The sequence below is a fragment of the Panthera pardus genome, unplaced genomic scaffold (genome assembly GCF_024362965.1).
Source record: "Panthera pardus isolate Hobbes unplaced genomic scaffold, ASM2436296v1 HiC_scaffold_15, whole genome shotgun sequence".
Lineage (NCBI taxonomy): Eukaryota > Metazoa > Chordata > Mammalia > Carnivora > Felidae > Panthera > Panthera pardus.
The window spans coordinates 4,023,731-4,043,212 of NW_026526710.1; the positions used below are offsets into that span (position 1 = coordinate 4,023,731).

The 19,482-nt window shown below is 54.1% G+C and overlaps 2 protein-coding genes and 1 long non-coding RNA gene across 11 annotated transcripts in view; 1 reads left to right on the forward strand and 2 right to left on the reverse strand.

Annotated features, from left to right (window-relative positions):
• Window positions 1-3,563, forward strand: part of CUX2 (cut like homeobox 2) — a 320,662-nt gene extending 317,099 nt beyond the window's left edge. For 8 of the 9 annotated variants that reach the window (XM_053902021.1, XM_019467450.2, XM_019467451.2 and 5 more), the window contains one exon: window positions 510-1,688. In XM_053902021.1, the coding sequence (XP_053757996.1) occupies window positions 510-1,311 (802 nt within the window). In that variant the 3' untranslated portion in view covers window positions 1,312-1,688. Of the gene's footprint in view, window positions 1-509; window positions 1,689-1,718 lie in introns of those variants that run through there. The other variant, XM_019467452.2, reaches the window with a different exon arrangement.
• Window positions 1,650-6,555, reverse strand: LOC128776994 (uncharacterized). Its single transcript, XR_008422114.1, has 2 exons — window positions 6,083-6,555; window positions 1,650-4,493 (listed from the first exon to the last, which is right to left on the reverse strand). It is a non-coding gene; the product is annotated as an uncharacterized LOC128776994 (long non-coding RNA).
• Window positions 6,556-13,198: 6,643 nt separating this feature from the next.
• Window positions 13,199-18,440, reverse strand: PHETA1 (PH domain containing endocytic trafficking adaptor 1). Its single transcript, XM_019467454.2, is given in 5 exon segments — window positions 13,199-13,440; window positions 13,442-13,978; window positions 15,769-15,912; window positions 16,722-16,805; window positions 18,262-18,440. Coding segments are annotated over 2 exon segments (651 nt in total). The 5' UTR covers window positions 13,961-13,978; window positions 15,769-15,912; window positions 16,722-16,805; window positions 18,262-18,440; the 3' UTR covers window positions 13,199-13,308.
• Between the last annotated feature and the right edge of the window lie 1,042 nt (window positions 18,441-19,482).

The window sequence follows — 19,482 nt, forward strand, 5'->3', positions numbered from 1 at the left end:
CTAAATAACCATTTCAATGTGCAGTTAACATAAAAACGTAATTCATGAGACCTTCTACTTTTTTCGTAGGAAGCCTTCAAAATCCAGTATGTATTTTCCCCCTTAGAGCACATCTCGGTTCAGACTAGCCACGTTTCAAATGCTCAAGAGCCACGTGTGGCCAGTGGCTACTGTACTGGGCAGCACAGGTCTAGGTCATGAGCTTTGGGATCCAGCAGTGCTGAGTTCAAGCCCTGGCTCTGCTCCTTACTGGCCGTGTGACCCAGAGCGGGTCGCTCAACATCTCGGAGGCTTGTTTCCTCCTCCGCCAAGTAGGGATAATAATAGCACCCGCTAGTAAGGTTGTTGACGGGGCTCACTCAGATGCCGCCCGCGAAGAAGCTTAGTGCTTAGTGAGCCCCTGGGGGAGTGGGTGGGGACCAAACGCCACTTGTCCACTTGTCGGGATCGAATCTAGGGTTAGCCAGGTCCCCCGTCCAGCCCTTCGCTCACCGCCATCTCTGCCCCAGGTCCCGGATGCGCCGGGAGATGTTGGTGGAGGGGACCCAAGACGAACCAGACCTCGACCCCAGTGGGGGTCCCGGCGTCCTGCCACCGGGCCACTCCCGCCCAGACCCCACCCCACAGAGCCCTGACTCCGAGGCTGAGGACCAGAAGCCTCCTGTGAAGGAGCTGGAGCCTCGGGAGGGCTCTGAGGAGCGCGTCCTACCCCCGACCACCCAGGACAAGGCCCACGTGAGGATTAAGCAGGAACAGACTGAGGAGGACGCAGAGGAAGAGGCGGGAAGCCAGCTCCGGGACCCAGGGGAGCCGGACGAAGGCCGAGGTTCCCCCAAAGAGGCGCATCCCGACCATCCGGGTAATGACAGACTCCCGAAAGTGGCCCCAGGGCTCCTCCTTCCAGGCGGGACCACTCCAGACTGCCCCTCACTGCAGCCCCCCCAGGAGAGCGAGGGTGGGGAGCGGCTACACCCGGACCCTCTGAGTTTTAAGTCGGTCTCCGAGTCCTCGCGCTGCAGCCTGGAGGTGTCGCTGAACTCACCCTCAGCCGCCTCCTCACCGGGCCTCATGATGTCTGTGTCACCTGTCCCCTCCTCCTCAGCTCCCATCTCCCCATCCCCACCCGGCGCCCCTCCCGCCAAAGTGCCGAGCGCCAGCCCCACTGCCGACACGGCTGGGGCCCTGCACCCCAGCGCCAAGGTGAACCCCAACTTGCAGCGGCGACACGAGAAGATGGCCAACCTGAACAGCATCATCTACCGGCTAGAGAGGGCCGCCAATCGGGAGGAGGCCTTGGAGTGGGAGTTCTGAAGGCGGCCGGGCGCACGAGGGCAGGGGGCACCCGGGGGGCCGCCCTTCCCTCTCTCACTCGCCCTGCCAGGCAGGGTGGGGGAAGGAAGGGAGGAGCTCGACCATCAAAATGTGGGCAGCAGTGTGATGCAGTTTACGTTTTCTGTCGTAACCCTAGTTCTAGGACGCGGCGCAGGAGCGGGTGGGGCGTGTGCCACCACCGCCTCTCCTTGGCACCCGCCGCCCCGCGGAGCGCCCCCTTCTCCACCCTGGCCTCTCTGCGGGAGGCACAAGCGATGTGGCACCACATTCTCACCTGGAAACTCCAAACTCTTTTAGAAAAATAAATATTTATAGACCTCTTTTAGATATTTTAATAAAGGATCCTTTGGAATTTATTCCCAGCCAATGCTGTTTTGATATTACAGAGAGTTATAAAATCAGGATGCGGTCACAACTGTTGCGAAGTATACACCGAAGTTGTGTCGTTTTTGCCACTAGATGAGATTAAAAGAAGACAATTGTTCAAAGCCATCACAAAACGCTCTAAGACTGACCAAAATTTAGATGACCCTTGAACTGCGGTCTTTTGCCACATCTGTCTGTGAGACACAGCACTCTGCTGCTGCCCTTCCAGAAACCGTGCTGAAAAGACAAAGTCCAAAAGACTCTAAATGAAAACCTCAATGCCGTTGAGGATGTGTTTCATTCTGGTGGTCTGTTTTGCAACCTTGATAACACAGAACGTCCCGTGCCGTTGTAAGTGTTGTAGAGATGTGGGCTGTGGCCGGCCGTCCTACCCGAGACACGACCTGGCACAAAACAAACTGCTTCTCCTCCCTCCAGTCCGAAGCCTGTGGGCCACGGAGGTCGGACACCCAGCCTGTCCATCTGTAGACGAGATGTGTTTCTGGATCCTTTGGAAAGCTGGGCGTGGGGTCAGGTGATTGGAGGGCAGCATTTGAGCCAGAGTGACCCTGTTCCCCAACCTGAATCGTGGCCACGGCACAGGAAGTTTCCCCACTGGCTTTCCAGAGCAGGACTGTGGCCACCATCTCTCCCTCCCTGTGTTTTAAGAAAATAATAGCGATGGTCGTCCCACGAGCACCCAGCACCAAAAAGTAGATTCATCTATCTAGAGACCCCAGCCCTCCTTCTTGCCATCTTCTCTCTCAAGTTGACCCAGGTGCTGTTTCTGGAAGGCATCTGCAACTCCCTAGTCCAGAACAAAGCGAGAAGGTTGAGTTCATGGCATGGCCACCATACCCCAGCCTCTAAGTCTACCCTCCTGCCTCCCAGCGCACGACCTTTTGGGGAGCAAAGACTCCATCCCCCCAACTCAGAGAAGCCCTTCCTCTAGCATCTTCGTCGTCAGGGTCTCTGGCAGGAGAGTTCCCAGTTTGGATGGAACCGCCACCATGTTGGTTTTTGACTCTCTCCCTCTCTCTCTCTCTCTGTCTCTCTCCCGTTTTTATTTCTTTTCCTTTTTCAAACTCTCTGTGGGAAGGCTGAGTTGGTTGACTCCCCAGCTGAATTCAGAATGACGATGAAAAGGTGGCCATAATCGGTACCAATCCAATGCCAGGGGGAGACGGCTGGTGGGTCTCAAGGATGCAGCAAGCATTTCGAAACGAGGCCAGTAAAACCCAGTGATCAGAAGGGGACAATTGAGGGCTGTTCCAGAAATCTCAACTCTCATGCACCCAGCCCAGGCTGCAGTCTCCACACCAATCAGTGAAGAACAACGCAAACCCTGCAGGAAAACGTCCTTTTCCATACACCCAGGCTATGCATTGAAGAGTTTTCCACTGTATACATTTTTATCCAGAGGAAGGTATTTTTATATTTTGACAATAGGAAACAGTGACCAATTTTCAGAGTAATCAAATCTGGAACAAACGAAACGTCTCCTTTTAGCCACCGCCGCCCTGTCACAAGACAACCGTGAGGGAAACACACCGCTTTCTACTGTCGAAACCCATCCAACATTGAAACCCAGGCTCACCCGTAGACTACAGATCTTAGAGGACTAAATCTGGCTTTTGTGTGACGGGATTTGATTAAGCACTTAGGATAGTCTTTTGAACACATAAATCCTGTTGTACTTAAAGCTAGCAGACCCATGAACAACTTTGTCAGGTTCACGTCCTATAACGGTAAAAACAAAACAAAAACCCACAAAACCGTTTCTATGAGAGATTGATGAACTTTGTTTAAAATTTTAAAAACACGTTCTGTAAACGCGTCGCTCAATACAGAATTGTATAATAATGTCTGGGTGTCCTGCTTGCTTTGTTCTGCAGCTGGGGAGGCAAATTGGGGGTCCAGTCTGGCCCTCAGAGGCATTTTACAAAACGGTATTTTTTAAAACTGACCTTTTAATTGGTTTGCCACCATTAAAATATGGGGGCATGTCACATAAAAATCGCAATTACCAGCTTCTCTTGGAAACTGTAGACCTGTCTGGCCACGCTGGACCAAAGTTCCAGTGTGACCGCAGCTAGCTGAGGAGCAGATCCCCCCTTTAGACAGGACACTTGCCTGTGAACTGCGTCAGCCCTCACCTGTGCCACCTGCCTGGGTCCTATGGACATCTCTGTTGGTGATTGTGCTACGGGCTCCAGCAAAGGGAAATGGAAGGATTGGAATCCATTTTTCTCCTCAGTGCGGCAGGGTGGAATCAAGTTAACCTCTGGGGCCGAGATCATGCCCTGCCCCCGGATCAGTGGCCACAGGTCATGGCCCTATGACCAACCAGTTTACAAGCTGTGCCCACCGCAATGGAGTGAGTAGCAGGTGCCCCCCGCTTCCTGATAGGAAAATGCCGAGAGGAGCTTCCTAGTAACCAACACAGCATCGCCCCTACCCAAGCTGTATAACTAGGGCCTTGGTTTCCCCTTCTATGAAAATGGAATATCACAGCAGCAAGCTCAGAAGGTGATTATGAAGAATAATCATGCTTGTAAAATATGTAAGACTATGTGGCACGTAGGGCTCAATATTACTTACTGTTACCATGATCAGGGAGGGGTTGCGTTCTTTCAACCTATGATAGTGAATCTGTGCATCAGGCTGCAGGAGGTTTGTTTCTTGACCAGTAGCTTCAAGAGAGTCCCTGAAGTGGCATTACTCACCCATGAGCCAAGGCCACCTGGTGTCCCAAGACAGATCTTTGCTCTTTGTCTAGAAACCTTCTGTACGACCTTAAAGTGGGAATAAAATTGTTAATTGGTTAGGATAAGGAATTGCTCCAAACCCGGCAGGGTGGCCCCTAAGACACCCAAGCACCCCATCCAGGGAGGGTGGGCAGCATCAGGTAAGGCCATGGCCCCTATCCGTGGATGTCCCAAGCTAGCCATTAAGGGTGACATTTCAGGCGGTCCTGGCCTTTGCTCAGAGTTGGAGAGGAGAAGGATGAGAGTCAAGAGCCTGGGGCGAGGGGCCAGACCTCCTTATTTCAACCCTGGCTCCACCTGTCGGAGCTGTAGGACCTTAGGAAAGTGTCTAACCTGCTCTGTGCCTCGGTTTTCCAAGCTTTACAGTGGAAGTGGCCATGGTGGCACCTTCCCTGTAAGGTGGTTGTAAGGATTCAAGTTAATCAAAGCCAAGGGCTGCCCCTTTGGACCCTCGGTTCACAGCTCTGGAAAAACAGAAGTCAGAAATCCCTAGGATGTGGCCCCGTGGTATAGTGGGGGCAGGAGAGGGGAAGCCACATCTGACACACACTAGCCACCTAAGAACCCTCAGAAGCAGGTGCCCCCAGCCTCTGGGAACTAAAGCTTCATCCTGGGCCATCATCTTTGGGGTTGACATTGTCTGCAGTTGCTTCCCATCTGGAGTGGAAAATGCAGTAAAAACACAGAAATGTGGAATTCTGAACTAGGGAGTAAGGGCAAGTGGGGAGTGGAGAGACCAGAGAGGAATGAGAAAGCGGGGAAGGCTTTGGAGGAAGGTGGTAGTAGGTTTAGATCAGGGGACAGGGCAGAGCACAGAGCTGAGTTGGGGGCAATTTGGTGACCATTGATCTGGGTAATACGTATTTATTGAGTGCCTACTGTGTGCTCAGTGATTCAATGGCAGAAACATGGGTAACCATGAGTAGCATGAGTAAAGGGGTCCAGGAAGGCTTCCTGGAGGAGAGGACATCTCCGGTGACACCTGAAATAGGAGTTAGAGGAGAAGCAAGGACAAGAACATGAGGAAATAGGTCCAAAGGAGGCTGGAATTTGAAGTTGGGGAGGAGGCAGGAAGAGGGATGAGGGTCAGATCCTGAAGCCCCCTGGAGCATGGTGGGAAATGTGCCTTTCTCGTGAGGGCACCCGGAGCCTTGGACGGTGTGAGGCAGGGGGTTGCTATGGTCAGACTTGCAGACTTAGGGCATTTGGAGGTTCCATCTGCCTGGGGAGGCAGCAAGCCAGAGGAGAGCTGCAGAGCCCACCCCCACCATAGGCCCTGACGCTTGGGCCTCTGTGGTCCTTGCTTCCCACCCCTGCCCTCCTTTTGCTCCTACTTCCTGCATTGGGCCGGCAGCCCTACCTCCCGTCTCCTCCCAGTGAATGAACAAGCCGGACCTCACCTAGCTGATTGACCCATGCCTGCTAGGGTAGTTATTCTAGAGATCATTCTAAAGGCCAAGCTCTCCACAGCTAAAAGCACAGGGTATGTGTTGCCCTAGAAACTGGGCTGCCTTTGCAAGCACCCTGGAGGCTGAAGTCACCCCTGCAAACCCAAGAGCAGGAGGGATGGGCAGGGATCACCACCTTGAGCGACATTAGCCAAGGTGACTCCTCACCCCAGGTCAGTTTCCCCGTCTGCCACAATGAAGGGATAAGAAAGTTGGTTTTATGACCTTCTCCAGTCCCCCAGGGTTAGTTGTTGAAAGCACTGGCTTTTGGTTTGACTGTCCGCTATCAGGTAATCAAAGGTCCTTCCATGAAAGTCCGCTTCCTTATCTGTAAAATGGACAAGATCATAATAGTATCTGCCTGTGTTTGTTGTCTGTTACCATATAACAATGCCAAAACTTAGTGGCTTGAAACAGTGAACATTTATCTCTCACTCTCCGTAGGTCAGGAATTTGGGAGTGGCGTCACTTGGTGGTGCTAGCTCCTGGGTCCCTCTGGAGGTCACCATTAAGCTGTCATCCGGGGCTGCAGTCATCTAAAGGCTGCTCTAGGGCTAGAAAATCTGCTTCCAAGATGGTGCCCTCCCATGACAGGCAGGCTGGTGCTGGCCATCCCTGGAAGGCTTCAGTTCTTGTGTCAGGGCTGCTCAAGTGTCCCCACAAATGGCAGCCAAGAGTGAGCAAGGCAGAGGCTGCAGTGTCTTCTGTGACCTAGATTTGCAAGCCCCACACGGGCCTGCTGTGATTCCGTGTGGGAGGGGACAACACAAAGGCGTGGACCCCACAAGGCAAGGCCCACCAAGGCCCATCATGGGGGCTGGCTACTACACTGCCTTAGAAGTTTCTTTCAGGGGTGCCTGGGTGGCTCAGTCGGTTAAGCATCCAACTCCAGCCTGGGTCATGATCTCACAGTTCATGAGTTCGAGCCCCGAATCAGGCTCTATCCTGACAGCTCAGAGCCTGAAGCCTGGTTCAGATTCTGTGTCCCCCCGCTCTCTCTCTCTGCCCCTCCCCTGCTCATGCTCTGTCTCTCTCTGTCTCTCAAAAATAAAAACTTAAAAAAAAATTTTTTTAAGAAGTTTGAAGATTAAATGAGCATTTCCTAAGCTGTGCCCCTAAAATCCCTGTTTTCTACTCAAAATGCAGCTTCCTAAACCCTGCCCCAACCTACTGACCCATAATTCCAGGAGCCAGGGCCCAGGAATCTGCATTTTAAGACCTACCCCCAGGCGACTAGGACATCGTAGGTGTCAGTAAATGGGAGGCAGTTCCACTTATTTCATTTTGTTGGCCCCACCGGTGTGCCAGGCTCCAGGGAAGATGCTGGTGAAACAGAAGAGCATAGGTGTACAGAACGAGCGTTCACTGGGTGTCTTGGCACAGTCTGGAACACTCGGGTTGAGAGGGATTTTGAGCCGCTTAAAGATGTGCAAACAGTTTTTTGGGAAGATCCAGAGGAAACCCTGTGAAATCAGCCGGGCTTTGGACCGCTCCACCGTCTCTCTCCAAGGCTGCCTCACACCCAATTTAGGCTGTTCCCCCCAACTCAAAGTTCCCGGGACCCTGCCCGGCTCAGCTTGTGTCTGAGGACCAATTCCTGCCCAGGCAACCACAGGGAGGGAAGATTCAGGGGAGGCAGTGATTGGCATTTCAGTGCCACGCCCTGGGGGGCGCACCAGCCGCAGACCTGGTCCCTGCTGTCCAGGAGCTACGGCCTGAAGGCCCGGGTGCCCTGCCCTGGGCGCTTGACCCCACGACCAGAGAAACCATAACAACAGTTCCCTCGGCCCATGGAGGGAGTGCAGTGGCAGCAGCCACGGCACCCAAGTGCCTGCAGGGCTGCTCCGGGTTGGACAGCCAGACAGCAGCTGCACTGCCCCCAGCTGCGCTGGGCGGGGCTGAGGCGGCTCTGACCCTCTGTCGGGAGTGGGCAACTGTCCCGAGGCCCTGAGTTCAAAGCAGTTCATGGGCCCACCGTTTAAAGCGTCTTCATTAGAAGACACAAATTTGGAGCCGGGCTTAAGCGGTTTATCTTTTTTTTTTCTTTTTTTTTTTTTTCTTTTTTCTTTTTTTTTTTTTTTTTTTTGAGAGTGTGTGTGTGCAAGCAGGAGGGGGAGAGAGGGAGACAGAGAGAGAGAGAACGAATCTTAAGCAGAGGCTTCATGCTCGGCACAGAGCTGGACTCGGGGCTCAGTCTCACAATGGAGAGATCGTGACCTGAGCCGAAATCATGAGTTGGATGCTTAACCGACTGAGCCACCCAGGCTCCCCAAGCAGTGTTTTATTTTACTGCTGCTGAAGAGTTTCTATTTAGATGCCAAGACTTTAGAAATTTCAGTATTTGTTCGCTCAGAAGAAGGGATGGAAGGCTTCCAGGGAAAGGATGTCACGGGAAATACCACTCCTGCACTAACCTTCACCCCACTGTGCTGACAGTAGCCCTATGTTGGGTCACCTAGAGCCACACTCCTTAGAGGGGACAGCTGAAGTCTCTCAAGCTTACCTGCTAGGAAGCCTCTGGCTGCAGATAACAAAAAAGTTTCCCTCAAAGCTCAGCATAATACACTCTAGTTCCATCCATGTGGTTGCCAATGGCAAGATTTCATTCTTTTTTATTGCCGAGTAGTATTCCATCGTATATATACGCCACATCTTCTTTATCCATTTGTCAGTCAATGGACATCTGGGCTTTTTCCATACTTTGGCTATTGTTGATAGCGCTGCTATAAACATTGGGGTGCATGTGCCCCCTTTGAATCAGCATTTTTGTAGCCTTTGGATAAATACCTGGTACTGCAATTGCTCGATCATATGGTAGTTCTATTTTTAATTTTTTGAGGAATTTCCACAGTGGCTCGTAGTTTTCCAGAGTGGCTGCACCAGCTTGCATTCCCACCAACAATGCAAAAGAGATCCTCTTTCTCCGCATCCTCACCAACATCTGTTGTTGCCTGAGTCGTTAATGTGAGCCATTCTGCCAGGTGTGAGGAGGTATCTCATTGTGGTTTCGATTTGTATTTCGATTTGTATTTCAGCAAAGATGTTGAGCATCATTTCATGCGTGTGTTGGCCATCTGGCTGTCTTCTTTGGAAAAGTGTCTATTCATGTCTTCTGCCCATTTCTTCACTGGATTATTTGTTTTTTGGGTGTTGAGTTTGATAGGTTCTTTATAGATTTTGGACACTAACCCTTTATCTGATATGTCATTTGCAAATCTCTTCTCCCATTCTGTCGGTTGCCTTTTAGTTTTGCGGATTGTTTCCTTTGCTGTGCAGAAGCTTTTTATCTTGATGAGGTCCCAATAGTTCGTTTTTGTTTTTATTTCCCTTGCCTCCAGAGACGTGTCTAGTAAGAAGTTGCTGTGACCGAGGTCAAAGAGGTTGCTGCCTGTTTTCTCCTCTAGGATTTTGATGGTTTCCTGCCTCACACTTAGGTCTTCCGTCCATTTTGAATTTATTTTTGTGTAGGTGTAAGAAAGTGGTCCCGTTTCATCCTTCTCCATGTCACTGTCCAGTTTTCCCAGTACTATTTGCTGAAGAGACTGTCTTTTTTCCATTGGATATTCTTTTCCTGTTTTGTTGAAGATTAGTTGGCCGTACAGTTGTGGGTCCATTTCTGGGTTCTCTATTCTTTTCCATTGATCTGTGTGTCTGTTTTTGTGCCAGTACCATACTGTCTTAGTGATTACAGCTTTGTGATACAGCTTGAAGTACGGAATTGAAAAACAACTTTGGTTTTCTTTTTCAACATTGGTTATTCAGGGTCTTTTCTGGTTCCATACAAATTTTAGGATTGTTTGTTCTAGCTCTGTGAATAATGCTGGTGTTACCTTGATAGGGATTGCATTGAATGCGTAGATTACTTTGGGTAGTATTGACATTTTAACAATATTTGTTCTTCCTATCCAGGAGCATGGAATACTCTTCCATTTTTTGTGTGTGTCTTCTTCAATTTCTTTCATAAGCTTTCTCTAGTTTTCAGTGTAGATTTTTTACCTCTTTGGTTAGGTTTATTTAGGTATCTTATGGTTTAGCAGCTAAAGTTTAGCTGATCCCCGAAAGTTGAATGGGAGCAGTACAACTAACCATTTAGGGTGGATGGATATGGGCAACCGGCCTATAACTTCCAGCCTGATCGCCCTCCTTGAGGTTCTCACCCCTACCCTAAGTGGCTTCTCAGAATATTTCCGCTGCATATATAACAGTATCCCCCACAAGGACTAAGGACAATTTCCTCTACTTTGTCATGCTTCTGGGATGTTTTAGTCATCCTTAGACCATGTGCCCCAAACATGCCCTGTCGGTCAAGAGGACACACTGACATATAATCAGGCGGGTGCCCAACACTTAGGTATTGACTGTCTCCCCGCCCCCCCCCCCTTTCAGTTGCTTGCAAGGAAACATTCCAGCCCTAAAAAGCCTAGCAGATGAGGGCACTCTTGTGACCCTCCCTCTTGGGGCTCTCTCCTGCTATTTCCCCCATCCTATACCCCAGGCCCTGCAGAGGTTGTGGTCACAAACACCACAGACAGCACCCTGACTCAGCTTGTGTGGGGAACCACTTCCCCAGCTCCCATGTCAGCTGTGGTCCCAGGAGAGGTGGGAGTAATTACTCAGCATTCACAGAATGCTCACTGTGGCCTGATTCCCTGACCTTGATAGCTTTCATTTCTTATTCTTGAACTTGTCCTGTGGACCGAGGACTATAGGTTGCTCATCCTAAGCCACATTTTCCTAAATGTGCACGATTTTTCCAGGCTGGCAAGGGAGACATGTGACTCGGGTTCTGAATCCACGTTAGAGGACCTAGGGCCTAGTCCATCATGCTGGGTGACCTTGGGCCAGCCCCTTCCCAGCTGTGAATCCCCCATTAGCCCAGCAAACAGGCTCCATGAGTCTAAGATACATAGCATGAGCACCACAACCGTGCTCATAGCAGACATCACTAATCAATTACAGAATCTTTCCCCCTGAACTAGCATTGGTTCCAGAATTCCCCTCACTCCAGGCCCCCGGGCAGGCACCCCGAACTGATCAGTGAGCAGAGGCAGGTTCTGACTCTTCCGTTTGCCATCCCTGACGCCCCTCCCAACTGTCAGACCTTCAGCCCACTTGACTTTTAAATCCTCACCTTTCCCTCTGCCTTCTCTCCTCTCGGAAAAGGAACTTTGCAACTCCCATCCCCCCTCAAATTCTAGGATTCTAGAGGTTTACATCCCTGCTCTGACACTTTTCAGCTATGTGAACTTAGCAGCTTTCTTAACCTGAGTCTCAGTTTCCTTATCTGTAAATGGAGTTGGTATCTGCCATAACAGGTTGAGAATGTGCCTGGCAGGTATCAGGCATGGGGCACTCAGCACACACTAGATACTTCTTTTGTGGGGCCTACTCTACCAGGCAAATCAATCAAAGATTTTGATGGGAAAAAAGGACACAATCAGCCATCACTTGACAACTTTTTATTTCAGCCTTTACATCCTCCTTCCAGGCTGCCGGATATCTCTGTCCCCACCCAACTACAGAGGCAGCCTGACCCCATCTTGTGCTTTTTTTTGGGGGGGGGGGGGAGGGGGAGGGGATAGGCATTGTACCTTTATAGAGCTTGTACACCTGCACCAGGATTGGGGTCAACACCTCACCCCACCAGCTGGGTCTGGCCAGGACATGGGCTCTGGGCAGCTCGTAACCTCTGTAGAGACCCAGAATCTATGAACAAGAGCAGCCATCCCCCACCTCCACTACTCAGGACTCAGGGAGGAGGAGATGGGAGTGTACAAAGACCCCAGAGGCACCTGTCAGGAGAGCAGGACTTGCTGGGGAGAAGGTAGAGAACCCGGTGAGATTCCTGAGGTGCCTTTGTCTCCAACCAAGGCTCCTGGCCCTCTTCCTGGGGCCAGTGCCAACTGCCCCTCACCCCCAGCCAAGCCCAGAGCTGGGGCACCCCATCCCTTCCAACTAGCCAACAAGAAACAAAAGCAGCAAAAACGCCAAGCTCCATTGCTAGGGAAGAAAACCACCCTAAGTATTAAAAATTAAATTAAAACTGAAGCCCCAGTCAACTGAGCCAGCAGTGAGCTGGTGATTGCAGACACACAGACAGCCCCCTTTCTTCCCCAAGCTCCAGGGTCTCCAAAGACAGCAGGAAAGGGCCTCAGGGCCAAGTCTGTCTGTACCCAAGAGGGACCGTCTGGGGAAATACAGGTTGGGGCATATGTGTCCTCAGGTGGTCCCCATTGTGGGGTACTGAGGACTGTAAACATAACCCAGCTTGAAGGCCGGGGGGTGTCCCAGCCCCCCCGAGATTCTCCCTGGATGAAGAATGGCCACTGTGGTGAGTAGAGTGAAACAGCAGTCGGCCTTGAAGCAAATCAAGACCTGGTCTCCCCATCAGAATATCGGGGGTGGAGGTGGGCTGGGGCTGTAATGGAGCGAGGGGGTTCCAGAAGCCAAACACAGCTTGGCAGCTGTTTCTTTGCTGTACCAGATCAGCACCCGGGCCTTTTCTGGGTGCCGAATCAGCTCACAGCCACCCATCCCTGGGGAAACCTGCTGGAAAGTCAGTTCAGGCCACGGCTGCCTAGCCCAGGACTGGACAAGGTCAGGTGAGCCGAGAGGCCCCACCCCAGGCTCCGGCTCCAGTTCCAGGAGAAGCAGACGAAGGATGCGATTAAGGAGTGTCAGGAGGGCATGTGAGACCCGCCACAGGGACACAGACCTGGCCCAAGCCACAGGGCAGCTACTGCGCCAGGAGTACCTTCTCGAGGCCTGGCTGACGCCCAGGGTAAAGTCCGGCCCGGGCCCCACTCCAAGCCAAGAGCCCTTGGGACTAGGCAATCTCACCATACGGGTCTCGCAATAAAAAAACCTGCGCCTGCGCCGCCTTCTGCAACTGTTGCTGGAGACGGCCAGGCGGCCTGGAGCAAAAGGAGGCCAAACCCAGGTGTGGGGTGGCACAGCCAAGGCGCTCTCTGTCCACGTCGTGGTCCAGTCAGGAGCCACCGGGCCCAAGGCTGACGGGGGCATCGCCTTTCAGCCCACAGATCCTCATGTAGTCCCAGTCACCCCAGCGGGGGCCCGTTACCAGCAAGAGGCCTTGGCCGGGTGACTCCGGCGCGGCCTGGGGCTAGAGTTCCCCCGAAACCAGCCGTCGGGCTTCAGGAGGCTCCCCCAGGCCCTGGATCCTCGGTGGAATCGGGGGCGTGGCCCCTGCGGAGTCACACCGGCCCTAAAGCGGCCCTCAGAACCCAGCATCTTGTCAGAGCAGAGTCCCGGAGAGCGGGGGCCACCGGATTTCCCTCGGGACCAGGCCTCCCGGTCTCCCTCCGGGCAGGGCCTGTGAGGCTGGGGCCCGCGTCTGGGGTCCGTGCAGAAACAGGCCCCCCGCTCCGGCGACCTCAGGGCTGGGCCCGGCTCCTGAGCCACTGGCTCCTCAGCGCCCTCACCTCCTGCCCATACCACTCGTGTAGCCGGGCAAAGGAGGCCGCGCGGAGGGGCCCGTTGGGCGCCGAGGCCCGCCGCCGGGGGGGCAGGGGCGGGGGGCACGGGGCCAGGCCGCGCGCAGGCGGCGGGGGGCTCGGCGCTCCACACGGCACAGCCGTTCTCCTTGGGCGGGAGCGCGCGGGGCCGGCGCGGGGGCAGCGGGCAGCCCCCCGCCCGCACGGCCGCCAGCTGCTGCTCCAGCTCGCGCACCACGAGCCGCAGGTAGTCGAAGCTGGCCCGCGACAGCGCCTTCACCCAGCCCTCCATGGCGGCCTGGCTCTCGGCGGCCAGCACGTAGGTGCGGGCCCGGGCGCCCGCGAAGCGCACGGCGAAGGCGAACTCCTCGGCGGCCTCCACCAGCTCCACCGTGCAGCCCTCCAGGATGATGACGCCCACGGGCTCGCGGCTGGCCGCGTCCTCGAAGTAGAAGAGCATGTTGCCGCGCAGCACGAACCAGCGGCGGTGGTAGGCCGCGTGCCGGCCGCCCTTCTTGTACAGGAAGCCCGCGTTGTCCACCGGGGCGTCGCAGGTGGCGTAGAAGGCCAGGCTGCGCTCGTTCAGCTTCATGGCGCCGGGGGCCGGGGCCTGTCCCCAACCAGCACACAGCGGTTACTCACGCGGCCTGCCGCCGCCACCGGGTCACCCGCGCCCCCCCCCCCTCCGCCCCCCCCCCCCCCCCACCGCGGCCTGGCTGCCACCCTCCACGCCCCTCTTGCGCAGGCGAGGACGCTGAGGGTCCCCGGGCAGAGGCGGCCTGCCCCGGCTCACACAGCTCTTCAGGAGCAGAGCCAGGGCCCAAACCCTGACCGGGCCCAGAGGCCGCCTCCAAAAGAATACTGTGGATGACTAGCGCATGCCAGGCGTTTTACAGATATTAACTCATTGAATCTCGCAGCAAACCTCAGCTGGCGGGGCCTAGCATCACCCCTGTTTGACCGATGGGGGAACAAAGGACAGAGAGGTTCGTCCCTAGCAGAAGGGCACAAAGCAAGTTGGGCGGAACTGAAATTCAAACCCAGGCCTCGGGTTCAGGCACTGCTGTTTTCATCATCCCCTGAAACCAGACCGGCTGTCTCTCTGTGGTCCCTTTCAGGTCCCAGCTCTGCTTTCATAGCTCAGCTTTGACTTGCCTGGCCATGAAATGGGGATATGAACGGAACCTATTTCAGAGGGCTGCAGAGACTCCAGTCATCAAACATTTATTAAGCACCTACTACGTGCCAGGTACCGTTCCGGGCACTAGGAATAGAGCAGTAACAAGATCACTGCCCTTGTGGTACTGACATGCTGGTGGCAGGTGAGGAGGGCAGACAATTAACCAACAGGTGAAACGTCTGCCAGATGGTCTTCAGTGCCGTAGAAAATACAATGCAGGGAAGGGGCCAGGGTTTTAGGGGCAAAAGGAATGTCTGATTTTAATGAGAGTCAGGAGAGTACTGAAAAGTAACATCTGAGCAGAGACCTGAAGAAGGTGAGGGACATACCAGGCTGAGGGAACAACAAGTGCAAAGGCCCTGAGGTAGGAACCTGCTGCTGTGCTTGAGGAACAGCCAGGAGGCCGGTGAGGCCAGAGCAGAGTGAGGAAAGGGAGAGGCAGAAAAGGCTGTTATGAAATGATCCAGGTAAAGGGGACAGGGCTTGGCCCACACTTACAGGGAGGGGATGGGGAGAGCATCGTGTACTCACTTAAAGCAGAGGACTCTAATTCTATACATTTGGCCCAGTGATTTTTATCTACTTCCCTGAAAGAGTACATGATGGGGGCAACATTGGCCAGACAGACTTACTGGGAGGTGGACTGTGGGCCCCCAACGTGGCCATACCTTCCCTGGGGGTTTTCCATGGCCACTTCATTGGGGCTTCTGTATAGGACAGTAGCTATATTTTTCAAGAGACAGAGCATGTAAAGTCCCTGGATTGCAGAAGGTGCTCAATTAACATTCATTCCCCAGCCTGGGTGTTGCCTTACTCAGGGCTTGGAGGAATGAGGTATGGCTGGTGACTCTCCTGGGAGCATCTGGCCATAGTGGGGCCCAGCCAGGCAACCAGAGCAGAGGGGGCAATTGCTTCCAACTGAATCCACCTCATCTAACTTGCCCGGGCAGTCAAGGAAGGCTTCCTGGAAGAGGCAACACAAGCTATGACTGACCTAGCAGCAGGGCCAAGGCCAGAGGCCCTGAAGCCTCAGGGTGTTTAATCCCTGCTCTGCCTACCTGACAGACTGCAGACACAGGCTGCCCTGCTCTAAGCCTCAGTTTCTCTCTCTGCAAAACAGGACTCATGCATTCTCCCCAACACCCCAACAACTCCATGTGGACCCTGGCTCCATTTCTCACAGGAACCACCCACCCTACTTGCCCCCATCTCCCTCCTACCTCTCAGGCCACCGCTTGCCTCCCTGCCCTCTGCCCAGTCTGGTCTCGGCTTGCTCTTCTCTGGGTTCAAATGTCAGCTCTGTAGTGTCCAGGATGCGTGACCCCGGGCAAGCGTTAAGCTTCTCTGGGCCTTTGTTTCCACATCTGAAAAATGGGATCATAACAGCACCTAAGTCAGGGTGTTGTGACAATGACATAGTGACTATGTAGAAGGCACAGAGCATGGTGCCCGGCACACAGCACACACTCAGCAGTGGTAGCTGTAGACATTCTTCGCAGCCTTGCCAAATGCTCTCCTCAGCACTCCGTCTCAGCAAATGGCTTTAGCTTCTCCCCTCACCGCCACTCTGCACCCATCAGGCCCAGTTGATTCCCACCCCCACCCCCCGCAACCTCTTCCAAATCAGTGGCCTAATCTCTGCCCTCTACCACCTCCCCACTCTAGGTCTCTATTGTCACTCGCCCAGACAGCTGCAGTCACCTCCTGTCTCCCTGCTTCCACACTTGCCCCTTCCCTGTCTGTGTTCTTCAAGGTAAGAGCCAAACTCCCTCCTAGGCCCCTCCCCTGACCCCACTATAATCCATTCCCCACAGAGGGATCCTGTTAAGATAAGTCCAACCACACCCCTCCTCCACTATAAACTCTCCCATGGCTCCCTACTTGTCCCAGTATTAAATTCGGTCCTCCCCATGGCCTCCAGTTCCCCTCCCCTGCCTCTCTCCCCCTTGTTCATTCGGCTCCAGCCACCCTGGCCTCCTTACTGTTCCTCAAACACAGCAGCCTTTGCCCCTCTGTCTGGACTGCCCTTCTCCTAGCTTCACACGGCTGACTTCTCATCCTTCAGTTTCAGCTTGACCATCACCTCCTCAGGGAAGCAGTCCCTGACCACCCTGTACACGTGAGCCCCCACCCCCATCCCCCATCACTCTCCCATACACCAACCTGAAATTACCTGGGTTGTCTTTGCCTGTTCTAGGAGGGCAGAGGGCTTTTTGCCTGGATTCCAGTGCCTGGCATGTAGTTGGTGCTCAAATACCTGTTGAATGAATCAGACGATTATCTTCTGAAACCTCTCAAAAGGGATCTTCTGATCCCTCCCATAAGAGGGGATCTATTCCTCAACCCGCACTCATAGATGTGGAAAATGGAGACGGAGAGGTGAAGTAACTTGCCAAAGGCACAATGCTGTACCCAGAGTCATATGCTCTAGGCAACCAGCACAAAGGGGCTGATCTTGGGGTCTCCTCACCCCATTAACAGCCAAGGAAGAGCAATTTACCTGATGCTCAGCAGCCCTCCTCCCGCTACTGCCCAAATGGGGCCAGCCTGGCCCAAGGTCACCAGCCAACCCTTGCCTCCTCCAGCCCAGCTAAAAGCGAGAGGGAAAGAAGCAGCAGGGGTGTGGGCTCTGGCCTCTGGGAGGTTCTGGTCACACACTTATCTCCTCACACTCATGCTGTTTTCCAGGAAGTTCAGAGTCCGCTATGGGCACTGCTGTTGATTCAACAGCCCATGGCCAGGCAGGAAGCTAGAGGGAGCCTGGCCTCCCTCTGGTTCCAGGGCCAAGCTGTCCCCTCGGCTTAAGACTGTCACTTCACTTTCGCCAGCCTCAGTTTCTTCATCCGCCAAATGGGCTGTGGAGTGGGTCCAATGGGCTAGAACAAGGAAAACCCACTGGCAAACTATGGGAAAGGCACCAAAAGCACTGCCTCAGTGAGTCAGGCTGAGCCTCACTTATAAAATGAGAATATTAATATCCATCCCTCTGGGAAGGACTGAATAAATCCTGATGAGCCATTCTGCAAAATGTTTAGCAGGTAGTGAGCATTCAGGAAAGATGCTGTCCAAATGGCAAATAATTAGCTCAAGGTCTCCAGGGACACAGCTGACCCAGAACCCAGGACTCTGGGGAAATTGAGGCATGGCAATTTGGCACACAATTCAAGAAGCCAGACCGCAGGTGCTGAGACTGAATCCAGCTGCCACAAGTGTCCCCTAACAGTGGGCATGGGGGACAGGGTGTGGCAGCTACAGGCAGAAAAAACGTGCGGAGAACCCTGAAGAGCGCCTGACCAGCGCTTCCCCGAGCAGGGCCACAGGGACGCCAGGACCCCCGCCCCAGGCTCTAGGCTGCCCCGCAGGTTCTCCAGGTCTGGCACTGTTCCTGGCTGCCCTCTGTCCCTTTGTGTCTGGTGTGTCCCTTAAAGAACATCCAGAGCTCCAGATGAGGTGGTCAACGGCAGAAGGTGGGAGCCAGAGTTCCCCCAGAGGCGGAGGCCCCTTATGGGGCGGGGGATCACCGGCCAAGTTCGGCCCGGGCAGCTGGGATCCCTAATGGGTAAATTACCAGTGACGTGGAATCGCAAATGAGCAGCTGTCCAGCAGAGGTCTCCCCAGACGGCCGGGGGACCCCGAGGCCCACGACGGCCCGAGCCCGGTCCCGCGTCCCCTTGCAGGGCCGCCCGTAGGTCCCCCCACCAGGCCGGCCTTACCTCGCGGAGCAACCTAGGGAGGCGGCGGCGGCAGCGGGACGGGATAAGCGGGGCCAAAGGCGGCCCGGCCATGGCCCGGGACCCACTCGGTGGCGGCGGCGGCGACGCTTTGTCTCCGGGGCCGCCCGGCCGGCGCAGCCGCGGGAGAGCGCCACTCGGACGGAAGGAGGCGGGGACAGCCGGACTGTCCGCGACCCGCGGGCGCGCCCCTTTAACCCTTCCCAACCCACCCTTGCCAGGCCCGCCCCCGCGTTCGTCCCACCCCCGGATTGGCCAGCCCCGGCTCGACACGCCTCCCGGGTTCGGCACGCCCCCGTTGGCACGCCCCCAAACTACTCTTAAAGGGACCGCGACTAGTTCACGAACACCGCCCCCCCCTCCCCCCCCAAGCCGTGCCTTATCCCAGAAAAGAGGCCTAGATCCCTGAGATCCCACGCGCTTCCATGGGTAAGGACCGAGGGCGGATTCGCCCGGAAAAAACCTCTGGGGTCTTGGGCGGGACCAGTCGTTGCAGCCCTAGGCCTGGAGTCAGAGCTCCTCCCTGGCTAGCCGTTGCTAGGTTTCACAAATTTAACTCCCTGCTAAATCTGACAAACAACTATGCTGAAAATTTGTAATTTATTTTAAAAATCTGAATACAGCACATTTTGGACGTTTTTACAAAGTCAGTAGAGGACTGTATTATATGCATAGGGTACCCGGCAACCCTACCCCTTGCCCCATTGAAGAGGGAAAGTTCACTGAATTGAGTTGGAAAGGCGTGAATTCAAGTCCCCCTGAGTCATTTATTTAAGCACTGTGGGCCTTTGAGAAGTCACTTCACTTCTGTAGGCCTGTTTCCTCAGCTGTAAAATAAAGACATTCATTGTATGCAAAGTTCATGGCACACAGTAGGTGCTGTCTGCAAACAGGAATTGCTTTTATTTTTGTTCCACACAAAATAATACAGTTCTACCTCCCTGGACCTTTGTTTATTTCCTGCTCTTGCTGCCCCCTCCTCACCACCCTCCAGGCCTCAGTCATTGTCCAGTCCTGGCCTGAGGACAGGAGAAGAAACAGGACAGACCAGGATCATTTATTCATTCTATAGCCTCTTACTAAGCGCCTACTGTGTGCCAGTCACTGTTCCTGAATCAGCCAACAAATGAGTTCTGGAAATGATTTGCACCTGGAAGATAATCAGCCACAGCAGTGGGGTAGAAAGAATGAGAGTGAGGTTTT